The following is an 11,306-nucleotide window of genomic DNA, read 5'->3' as shown; positions in this document are numbered from 1 at the left end:
CTAATGAGGAGCCCCTCCCCAACATCCTTGTAGGCCCCCGTCAGATACTGGAAGGCTGCTATGAGGTCTCCACGCAGCCTTCTCTTCTCCAGGCTGAACAGCCCCAACTTTCTCAGCCTGTCTTCATACGGGAGGTGCTCCAGTCCTCTTATCATCCTCGTGGCCCTCTTTTCTTTCTACAAGAGCAAGTCGAAACAAGCTGTTTCGAACAGCTCGGCAGTGCAGGCTCAAGCACTTATTCACGATGCGTGTATGTCTGTGTGTAAGGCATGTGACAAACACCCCACCCTGAAACTGAAGTCTGGTTCTGGACCCTTTGCTTTGTAATAAGTCATTTTCTTTCAAGTGAAGTGGTCTTAACATGCATCTCGTGTCTTCAGTACTCAGATTGTGTGTGTTCAGTACAAAGATTCCGTGTAAATTTCAGCTACTCAGGTCATATTCTCTATCAGTGTTGAAATAAGAATTTCAAGTTAAATGGATTGATCTCTGGGTGCTGGTGGGATTTTATTTGGGAGATCACAGATGGGCTTCAGCTTCGAGGATCAAATTTAACCATGATTGTAAAATTTAAAATGAGAAATAGAAATAATTTCCCCTGCCCCCCCCCTTACTTTTGACCAGCTTCAAGGTTTTAAAGTGAATTTGCCTCTGTATTCCTGGTACCTGTTTTGTCGTAGTGAGCTCAAGGGGACTACCCACAGATTAAGTTTAGATGTGTGTTGGATGATTTAATCTTGGGTCTGCAGAGCTTGTAATCAGAGGGGTGCCTGGGTCTCTGCTGGTGGGGTATGTGGGCTCAGCTCTGCCTCTGATTGCTGCTGCTGCTGTGATTCCTGGATTCGCGCATTAATGAAATCTGAACACAGTCTCTGTTAACATCTGTTCTCAATCCATAGGAAGATCCGGTGTGAGACTGAACTACTCAACCTTGAAACTGCTTTTTCTTCCAGGGAAAATGCTGCATGACATTAAAGGCCTTTTCATTGAGGAGCCAAAGTATTGGTGGGACATTATCTCTATTTGGAGAAACCTTCATGGGTGTGAGGGTAAAAAAAATGATGTCTTTGAAGAAAACCCATCACCTCTCAAGAGAAAATCAGAAGAGACAGATACAGCAACTAAAAGGCAGAAAACAGAACAAGTGAGAGAGACTGTGTCTGAAGAATGTCAGGCAGAAGCTGGAGAGGAGTGCGTGGTACCAGAGGGCTGCCAGACTGAAAGTGAGACTTCCTTAGAAGACTCTTCCAAAAGCAGTGGAGAGAAAGCTATTGTGAATGAGCAGCTTAACTTCAGTTTCAGAGTTTCTTGTCGTTGTAGTGGAGCAATTGCCAAAGTACTTACTTCACAGGTATGCTAAAGTACGTATGTTTTAAAAGAACTTAGCGAAGGTGATTTATTTGTCATTTCAGTTGTGTTGTGTTTTAGAATAACAAACTGATCTAAATTTTTTCTGTATTTTCTCAAAAAAGCCCTTAAGCTGCATTTATCTGAAGCAAGTGGAAATATAAGGGCTGTTGTTAATTTCTGGGCACTCTTTCTCTGAATATTTTTCAAATCAATGCCTTTTATTGAGGTTAAATAAAGATAAGGGGTTGAGGTAGCTGGGCCTATGGAGTCTCAAGAGTGATAGTCGTTTACAGCTACTTAAAGAGCCACTGCTAGGACAGTGGAGTCAGACTCCTCTCAGCGTAAAAGGAGGGCAAAACCCAGAAGTTGCAGCTTTGGTGGTTCTGTATTGGGGAGAACCTGTTCCCCAGGAAGATGAAGCCCTGGGATGTATCTTGGGGAGTGGATCTTGGTCCTTGGGAGAGTGTGATGGCATAGAGACCTGAGGGGCCCTTTCCATCTAGCCCTCTTCCTGTCTATAATTCCTTTCTAGCATGAGGAAAATAAAAAGATAAAAAAAGCCCCCAAACAACCCTGGGTAGCTGCAGCTTATGTAGATTTCTCTTACTTGAATGTAACAGTAGTTGAACTAGATTATTTTTCTTTCCTACTGAAGCTAGTACTTTGGGAAGGTGGGATACGGGACTCTGCCAACATGAGTATGTGCTTAAATTTGTGGTGTATGTTCTAAAGAAAGAGCTTTCTGGATGCCATAAAAACATGAAAATTGTGAGTTGCAGTTGTGCATTCACACGTTTTCTCTTAGCTAATCTAGTTTACAGCCATCGGAAATATTTTGTGTGTGAAATGTACTTCTAAAATGGTGACATCTGTTGTAGTTTGGGCAGTACTTGATCTCCAGCCTCCTGCCCTCCAGCTGAGGGATAGTCATTTTTGTCCAGAGGTGTTTTCTCTGCCCCTCTCTCTCGCTCTGCCCTGTTGTACCTCTTCTGGTCTTCGTACGAATTGTTCTCCTAGGGATGGAGAGAGGCTCTTTCTTTTCCAAGTGTTTCTAGGGATTCTGCAGTCTGTGGTCTGTAGTTTTCTCAGTTCTGTTATTTGTATGGCCTGTGACTGTTCCTCCCCTTTGCAGGAGATCGGAAGCGCTGTTGGTGTGGCGCTCATGAAGCAGTGTGGTTGGCGGGCTGATCTGCGGGACCCTGATGTAGAGGTAGAGCTGCTTGTCTGCCAGAGGGCCTGGTGGTGCTTCCAGCATTGCCCCTAATCTCTTTTGTTTTGTTCCCTGCTCCCTTTGCACTCACAGCTGTGGCTTCTCCCTGTTTGTCTTCTGCTGCTGGATTAAACTAGAATTCATATGGTAGTGCTGAGCAGAGCTTCTTGGTAGCCATTATGTATGTGCCTTCCAGAAGACTTAAATAAAGATGAGAGTGGCCAGCTTGGGCCTGTACGTTAAGGGAAGGATCCATAAAGGCAATGTCTCAGGATCCAGCATGCTCCCAAACTGCTGGACTGTGACTCTTGAAACTGGAGATCACCTCTGGGTGAGGTGATCTGGTAGCCATTGGGCAACTAGTTCAGACTCTGTAGTGGAGGAGGGACAGCAGCAAAGTCATATTCTTGAGGAACTTGACTTGAGAATGCTGTTCATGGAAGAGCCTCCTCCTAGACCCTGTCCCTGACAAGCAGCTTGCTTAAGGCACCCTGTATGGTGCAAGCTGTCTGGAGATCTGGGAAAGGATTCTTTACTCTGTCAGGAGCTCTTGTCAAAGGTGTTTCTCCATCCCTGTGCTTGGTGTATGGAAGTTGCTCTCAGCACTGATGCTGGGAGATCTGAGGCCTTCTGTAAGAGCTCTGAGTTCATCCACTGGCTCTGGTTTTCCCAGGCTGTACATCAAATACAGCTTTATTGAGCCTCAAGTGGAGATTTTGTTCTTGTCCAAAGTTTTGCTCTGAAATCATTCAAACCGTGAGGGCTGGGATTTTGCAAAAGTATTGCTTTTTGGGCTCTCTGGGGGAGGGATTGTAGTCATGCAAGACCTGTTGGGGAGCTCAGTCATCTTTTAGGATGCTCTCTATGGGACAGGAGGACAATTGCTTTCTCGAAGGATTGCAGGCCTTCCATCTAAAGTTCCCCTTAGTAGCACTCGTAGGGTGGTATTTGGTGGGGTTTTGTTTGTTTGTGTTTGCTTTGGTTTTAGTTTGTTTTTTTGGGAAGTGGTTACTTCTTTTCTTTAATTAGGAGGGGTGTATGTGAATAGCTGGGTGCTGGTGTACAGTGAATAATCATAGAATGGTTAGGTTTGGAAGGGACCTTAAAGGTCATCTAGTTCCAACCCCCTGCTTAGAGTAAATGCTTTTATAACTAAAAATATCCATTCAATGTTACAAAAATCAGTTACCTTAAAGATTCAAGTGCTTGTTGATGAATTCCTAGCTGACAGAATTCTCTTCCCAGCTTGCTGAAATGCTAAATCCTCTTTAAAGTGGCATTCAGATTATCTAGTGAGATTTCTTCCAATTAATCATAACTTTCTGAAGCATATATTTTTGTTATTAAAAACTACAATCAGAAGTTCATAGGAACATCTTTTGTGCCTGGTTTACATGAGTTAAAGCTATTGTTGTGTCAGGTTGAGAGTTTCTAATGTAATGTGTTTCCTTTTTCAGATCTTTCTACATCTTAATGATGTTCACTCTGTGGTAGGGATTCCTCTTTTCAGGTAGGCATTCTCCTCACTGCATTTGTCTTCTCAGTGTCAGAACAGGCATGATTTCTAAACAGTCTTGCTGCCTCCTGTGAGCATTTATCTTCTGGTTTAATATTCACTGCACTATCATACTAGTCTTGTGGCCTGCCTGGAGCTTATCTGAGCATGTAGGGCAGACTTTCAGTGAGTTATAGATAAAAGCAGACTGTGGTTTCTATCTCTCTGCAGATCTGCGTAGTTCATTTGTTCTTTCATACTACATGGGTTTTTCTGCTATCTTAATGCTATCTTAACATTGATTTTTCACTGTTTGTAGGCTTCCTTTGGCAAACAGAGAGTACATCAAGACAGCAGGACTGCGGTCAACAATTGCATGGGCCATGGCATCTCTGGCTGAAATCAGTGTAAGTGAATGTTTTTGGCAAAGATGTAGAGTCCCAAATGCACAGGGTTTGCCTTATCTGTGATCAGAGTGTGCTGTCACCTGCTGTTCATCCAGATGCCTGCTGTAATCCCAGGTCCTTTTCAGCAGAGATGTTATTCCTTGTACAGATATATGTGTAAATGGCAAGGTTTTTTCACTGTCTAGGCTTCAAACCCTGTTGGGTTGTTCTCCCAAGGGAAGACAGGAGCAAGTGTGATGTTTCCTACAGATTAATTTGGTACCAATGTCCATCTGCAGTCCACTTGTATTTTTTTCCTCTAAATGTCACCTCAAGGCTGGATGCATTGATGCCTTTTCTTTAGTGAAACCATTAATGCTTTTACTACATTCCCTACAGGCCTGGTAAATTAGTAATTATTGCACTGGGTTCAGTGGGAGTATGTAGGTGATCTGTACATCCCTGATTAAGCTTTGTCCTGGGAATCTGTCTTGCTTGGGATGCAATAACGCCATTATTTTTGTAGGCTGGTGCCTTTGTGCTGGATCCCATGTGTGGGCTGGGAACGATACTGCTGGAAGCTGCCAAAGAGTGGCCTGTAAGTATCCTAATGGCAACAGGCAGGACCTTTGCAAGATAGCTTGTAGTTGCATTGAATGAAATCTGTACCCCAGTTACACCAAAGTCCATTACTGTAAACCATACTGATCTTTTCAGACAGTTGTAAAGTGATCTAGTACAAATGTTCCTCCACAGGAATGTAAAACCAAGTCCTGCATACTTGTGCAGGCAGGTGTTGGGAGCCCTGGATTTATACCTCAGGGTTTTTGTGAGCCTTTAAAACTGCCTGGGCTTATTCTGGGATCAAAGGTGTCAATGTGACATATTAGATAACCAGTTGTCAGTATTAGAGGCAGCAGTGTGGATGTTTATAGCTGGCTGGGGTCTTGCTGTTAGGGCATAGCCTCAGTATTTCTGTAAGTTACAAGTATTTTGAGCAGACCAGAATATGGAAGGAGCATAGATAGCACATACTTCCCCACTCCTCTGTCCTCTGGGTCTCTGTAGTGGTAGTAGATCTCTCAGCAAGGGCTTTGTCTTGAAAGAGCTGTGCAGCAAGGCAGCTTTGAGAAGGGATTGTAAAATAAGTATACCTGTTTGTCAACAAAATGACTTTTCTCTTTTTCTCTGAAAAGGAAGCCTGTTACTGGGGTGCCGATGTAAGTGATTCGCAGTTAAAGGGTGCAGATGTGAATATTAGGACTGCAGGCATGATGGATAAGATCGAGTTACTTAAAGCTTCTGTGAAAGGTATGTCTGTTGTATGTGAAAGGCTTTCCAAGTGAGACATACTTGAAGTGGTTTTTGTGGTTCTGGAATTATACAGGTAATGAAGATTCCTTTGAGGATGATGTATATTAGAGCTGACACTCAACAAAGTGAGTAGTGACTCCATAGTGCTAGTGAATGGATAATTGTTTGTTCCCCCATCCTCGCCCCTGGGAACTTTGGTAAGAATAAACTGAACAGAAGACATAGAAAATAAGAATTGTCAGACATGGGCAGTAGTTGTCTGTCTTAATGGTAAATTTGTGAATACCACAGAGACTACATACATGTGAGAAGGGGTTTTCTGTCTAACGGGAACACAGTAAGGACAAATCCAGGTAAAATGTGCCTTGTAACTTAAATTTACAGGATGAGTAGGAGGTACTCATTAAGATCAGTGTTGAACTTTCTATGTTTTGCAGTAGGAGTATTTTAAATGACAGTGCCTTTCTTCTGGAATTGGGAATCTTTGCTTTTAGCTCATGAGCTAGTCTGGGGAGAAGGTAATAAGTTTATGACCTTATTTTGGACCTTAAAGCCTGAATCTAAATTAGTCCTGTATGAAATCCATGACAGACAAGAACTGGGTGTTTTTCCCTGTGCAGGAGTGATCAAATATGCATATTTTTTACCTCGCAATATTTCTGTCTTACCAGAAGCGTAAGAAACATTATTTCTTATTTATAAGAACCCAAAGCAGGGTCAGGTTGCTCAGGACCTTGTCCAGTCGAGTTTTGAGCATCCTGAGGGATGGAGAACCCCTAGTCTCATCCTTTCACATGCAGGCAACGTTCTGGCCAGCACAGCCTGTGTGTGGCTGGCCTTATCACCACAAGGGTGCAGTGCTGCAACGTGGTCAAGAGAACTGGCTGTTCCCAGGGTGCAGAAACTTTGGGGAGATACTTCATAGATTCTAGGTCCAATAGACTCCAAGTGATTTTGGCTGTAACTGGATTCCTGGGGGAATAAAAAGGGTATGGATGGAAATTTAACATGTGGTTCCTTGTCATTCACATGTATGTATCTGAACATCTGCACTAAGTGTTTGCAAGCTTAACTCCTTTCTTGTATTTTGTTTGTAAAGGTGCACAGGTGTGTTGAGAAGCAGCAGTTAATTTGGAACTATGCTGTCCCTGTCTTACTCTCATACCACCAGTAGCACACATGCTACCAGTAACAGGGAATCTGCAAGTGAAATCACACTCTCATGCATCTGCATTGGGTTGGTGGCTTTTTAAGTGTAGTTTGTGAGGATAAGTACAGAAGGAACTGTGAGTCTGGGTCCGTGATCCACAGAAGAGCTGGCAGACAGCTGTGTAAGATGGATGGGGGTGTAGCTGCTGTTCATTGTTCACATAGTCAGATGTAAAGACCTGCCTTTATTCTTCAGCATTGCCATTGCCTTCAGAAAGCTTCGACGCTGTGATTTCAGATATTCCATTTGGGAAGAAGTTCAAGATCACAAAAGACATACAGGTCCTACCAGATATTCTCCAGGAAATGGAGAGGTATGTGTAGCCTTTGACATGCTTAGAGTTTGTGTAAGTGTCTTGATGGTTTGCAGTTTTAAGCGTTCATTCAGTTTCAGATTTGCTCTACTCCAAACACTCTCTGGAGTTTGATCCTGGGTAGGTTGTAAAGGTCTGAGTCCTTTTCTTGTCCCTTGGAGGCTGTTGTGGCTTGTGTTGCAAGCTGACAAGAAATGAGCAATAATACTTTCCCGGTTGAGGTCTGCTAGTATAAAATCATAGGTTTTCCTTTTGGGTTCACAACCAGGCTTTTACCAGCCTGCATTGGCAAGAAGGATCTCAGGCCAGAAAATGGTGGTGTGCATTTTCCTTTCTGTTAGCATATACTGGAATATCCAGCTAGCCACCTGGTCTGCTTTTAGATGCCTCTGTTCATCCCTCACCCTGTCATTTTGTGGTAGAGTTGAACCAAGTTAATAGTGGTCTGCTTCACAGGCAGTTCCATCTACCTGCCTCTTTATTTCTTGGCTGAAAACAAGCCCTTTCTGTAGGGCTGGTCTTCAGTGGTGTTGATCTCGCTTGCCCATAGCCAGAATGTGGTGGAAAGATGGTGAAGAAGGTGAGATAGGTCCATAGAATGGCAGGGCAATCTGATGTAATCTTGTGCTGACCACCCCTCCCTTTGGCCATGGTTGTCTTCTGGTCTCATTGCTCTGTTGGGCCATCCTAACCAAAGTATTTCCTTGGGAAGGGGAGCTGAGGAAGGGGCTATTACCATGAGAGCTCCATCAGCAAGACTGTTTAATCCACTTGCTGTGAATAGAGCCAGGATAGTCTTTCCCCCCCTGCCCTCTCTCAAAGCCAAATGTAATCCTTGCTCATGTACCGAGAAAAATGGATTACAATCAATGGTTAGTATTAATCTGCTTTCTGGACAAGGCCAAGTTCTCCAAGATGGGAGGAGTTATGAAGGTAGGGATTTAAATTCCATTTGGAGATGTAGGTTACTGAGTTGAGCCATGACTGTTAACATGCTTAGGTGTTCTATCAAATGCAGCTGGCATCTGAGGTGTCAGCACTATTGAGTTCTGCCCAGATGAATGAAGGCCAGGCAGGATAACACCTAACCTCTATTTTTCCTGCAATTGCCAGGGTACTTTGTGTTGGAGGGACTATTGTATTGCTGCTGAGCCACGATCTCCACAAACGCATGGATGACATTGCCAAGTGTGCTGAACATGACTCTTCTGATGCCATTTCCCATGGCACAAGTGAAACCACTACTGCAAAAGCCCTGCATGCTGATGGGAGTTCTTCCTCCTTGGTGAATGGTGTTGAAGAATCCTTTCTCAGCAGCAGACAGACATGTTTTGGATCTCTGGTTCTAGATGGTGTCTATGGGGTTAGTCTTGGAAAGACAGATGCTTTCATATACAAATACAAGAAGATCTCTACTGCTGGGAATCCGTAGCTTTCTCGCACTGTGCCTAAGTGAACTTGACTCCTGGTACACTTGCAAGGCAGCATGGCAGTGATCTGCTGGAACCCTCCTAATCCAAACAAACCCTGTGCATTTGTTAGCTCACCTCATTTCCTTTGGGTGTCCTATGGTGCTGCTTTTCCCTCTGTTTTTTAGGAGAGGTGGAAGATGCCTACTAGTGTTTCAAATGGTTTTACTGTAAAATATTGTAATGAGAGGCCATTGTTTAGGAAAAGAGTCTGGGTATTGGGAGGACTTTATTTGGGAGAGAAAGTCTTCATTTGCAGAACTGGAAAAGAAAAAGTGGTGATATTATATATAAATGGATTTTCACCAGTATTCAGTATTTTTTTAGGAAGCACATCTTGTCTGAAGAAGTCTCCAGCTCGTGTTGAGGGCTGGATGTATGCTTTACCTTGCAATCTTGTATTTTATTTTAAAGCTTATTCTGATGAGTTTGAAATGTCTGTGTTGAGATCTCTTGGAGTGGAAAATAAATTGTTGTTTGTATTAATTCCTTGCACATGTCGAACAGGTGTGGTGTAGCTTTTTAGAGTGGAGGGGCTTCTTTCTATCAAAAATAATGCTTTTCCTCACTTGATAATGTTACTCCAAGGGCACAACGTGGAATATGGAAAAACTTGCCAAGTGGATGAACAATTAGAAGTGACTTCTGCCTGCAAAGAAGCATGTTGAAAAATTCTCCAGAAGAGAAAGGTCTTAGCAATCCTTTTAGATTATGCAAAAGGTATCTCTAGCGGGGGGAGTAGTCTCATTCAAAGCTTTGCATGTCTCCTGAGCTGACAGAGAAGTATTTTTGTAGAGAATGATTGCAGATTGCCTTTCAGTTGCTATTTTGGACAATCATTTGCAACTTGGCAAGCTGGGATGGCCTTGTGCATTGTATTCCTCTGCAGTGATTAGTATGGAGATAATCAGCAGTTTGTCTGGGTTGGTTTGGGCTTTTTTCCTTTTTTTATGTTTGTTGTGTGTAGCCTGTTGGAAGCATTACTGTATCCATGTGTTTTCCACAGCAGAGCTGCTACTCTGGAGATTTTAGAATTTGAAGTAAAAGCCTATGGTGTGGACTGAACTACAGAGACTCAAAGGGAAGAGGATATGGGTCAGATATACACAGTCCTGCTGCTGTGAGTCCTTCTGTTTTGCTGTTACCTGGAAATGTCCTAGTGTGCCTCAAGTATGGATTCTTGCCTTAAACCAGTACTAAATACCTGTCTCTCACCCAAGTTCAGCTTTGAAAGAGGCCTTGGAGAAGACGATAATGAATTCATCACAAGAAAGGTAATGAGTAACTTGTTCATGCCATTAGCTCTCAAACTGAATATACAGAGTCAACAGTAACTTGTCTCTTCTAAGTAGCACCAGTGCAAGTTTGCTGTAGGAGAAGAAGTGTTATCTGGGTTGCTTAGCATTTATGTATCGCAGAGATAGAATCAACGGCCATAGCGCTGTTTTCAGTGGGGGTATGAAAGAGAGATGACATTTGGGGTCTTAGCTATTTTTTTCAGTGAAGCTATGTTGCCCCTATACATAGCTGAAATGTTAATATTACAAAGTTCTCATTGGAAGTTTAAGTAAAACACAGGACTTACTTAAAATCTGTTCCCACATCCAGAGAGGTCTCCTTAGGAGACTGCTGAAGTGAATGGTGAGATTGAGTTACTACTTTGTTGGATGGTTAATGCGTCTGTATCAAAGCGCAGATACTCCTCTAAGATTGAGATTGTTTTAGCAGACAATCTCAGTAAACTTATTTGTCAAGTAATATAACTTCATCGAAAGTCTAGTTTAGAGACTAACACCAAGAGTGCTTTTCTGATTGCAGTTACATGTCAGGAAAATTCTTGAATTTTACGTTCTGTTTCTGTCAAATATTCTCATCCAAAATGACACCCACTAGGAAGGGTGAGAACTAGTTCTGCTGTAGTATAAGTCACTTCTTCCTTTTGTGTTTCTGTTTTCACTGTTTGTAAAGAATTCTATTGTGTAGGGTGGACAGCAAAGTGTAGAAGAAGAGTTATGTTTGTTTGATGGTGAAAAAGAAACACTGCCCTGTCCTGCTCAGTTTCAGGAAATACTCCTAGAGTTTAATGAGGTGATTGCTTAATCTTTTTTGCCTTGTAATTACATCCTCTCTCATTTAGAAAGACTTGTGTCTCTTGGTATGAAATTGCCATTCTAATTGTTCCTGGTCCCATGCCCTCTGTATTTTATGCAGTTCTTTTAGGGTTTGGGTTACAAGTGTTGCATGTGGTATTCTGACAGAGACAATATTAATAATTTGTCTTGTTTGCCCTCATTCAAATACCTTTGGTTTTGGTGGTTAGTGCTGATTGATTTGAAGCATATTCTGAGGTGATTGTAGGTCCACTTCTTTTGTTCATATGGTTATATCACAGCATACCTTGAGGGAAAAAAAATCTTTGCTTTGGTTTAATAAAGGGTGAACATCATTTACCATTTCACAGGTCATTCATTGTGTGTGGGTTGACCCATTAAAAGATTGTCGGCATCTCTCTAAAAGAAAAGCCTCCTTTTCCTTTTGCCTTTACTGAAATTCAAATAG

General features: G+C 42.5%; 1 protein-coding gene across 1 annotated transcript in view; it reads left to right on the top strand.

The window, feature by feature from the left end:
- The window catches only part of THUMPD2 (THUMP domain containing 2), a gene marked incomplete at its 5' end in the record, with an annotated part of 9,245 nt that extends 535 nt beyond the window's left edge, over window positions 1–8,710 (top strand). The window contains 8 exons of the mRNA XM_010010253.1: window positions 954–1,351; window positions 2,483–2,560; window positions 4,018–4,070; window positions 4,375–4,462; window positions 4,968–5,039; window positions 5,638–5,752; window positions 7,161–7,278; window positions 8,392–8,710. Coding sequence (XP_010008555.1) covers window positions 954–1,351; window positions 2,483–2,560; window positions 4,018–4,070; window positions 4,375–4,462; window positions 4,968–5,039; window positions 5,638–5,752; window positions 7,161–7,278; window positions 8,392–8,710 — 1,241 coding nt within the window. The remainder of the gene's footprint in view (window positions 1–953; window positions 1,352–2,482; window positions 2,561–4,017; window positions 4,071–4,374; window positions 4,463–4,967; window positions 5,040–5,637; window positions 5,753–7,160; window positions 7,279–8,391) is intronic.
- Window positions 8,711–11,306: the final 2,596 nt, after the last annotated feature.

This window comes from Nestor notabilis, unplaced genomic scaffold (genome assembly GCF_000696875.1).
Source record: "Nestor notabilis isolate BGI_N333 unplaced genomic scaffold, ASM69687v1 scaffold4202, whole genome shotgun sequence".
Lineage (NCBI taxonomy): Eukaryota > Metazoa > Chordata > Aves > Psittaciformes > Psittacidae > Nestor > Nestor notabilis.
This window is presented reverse-complemented; position numbering and strand designations above follow the sequence as displayed.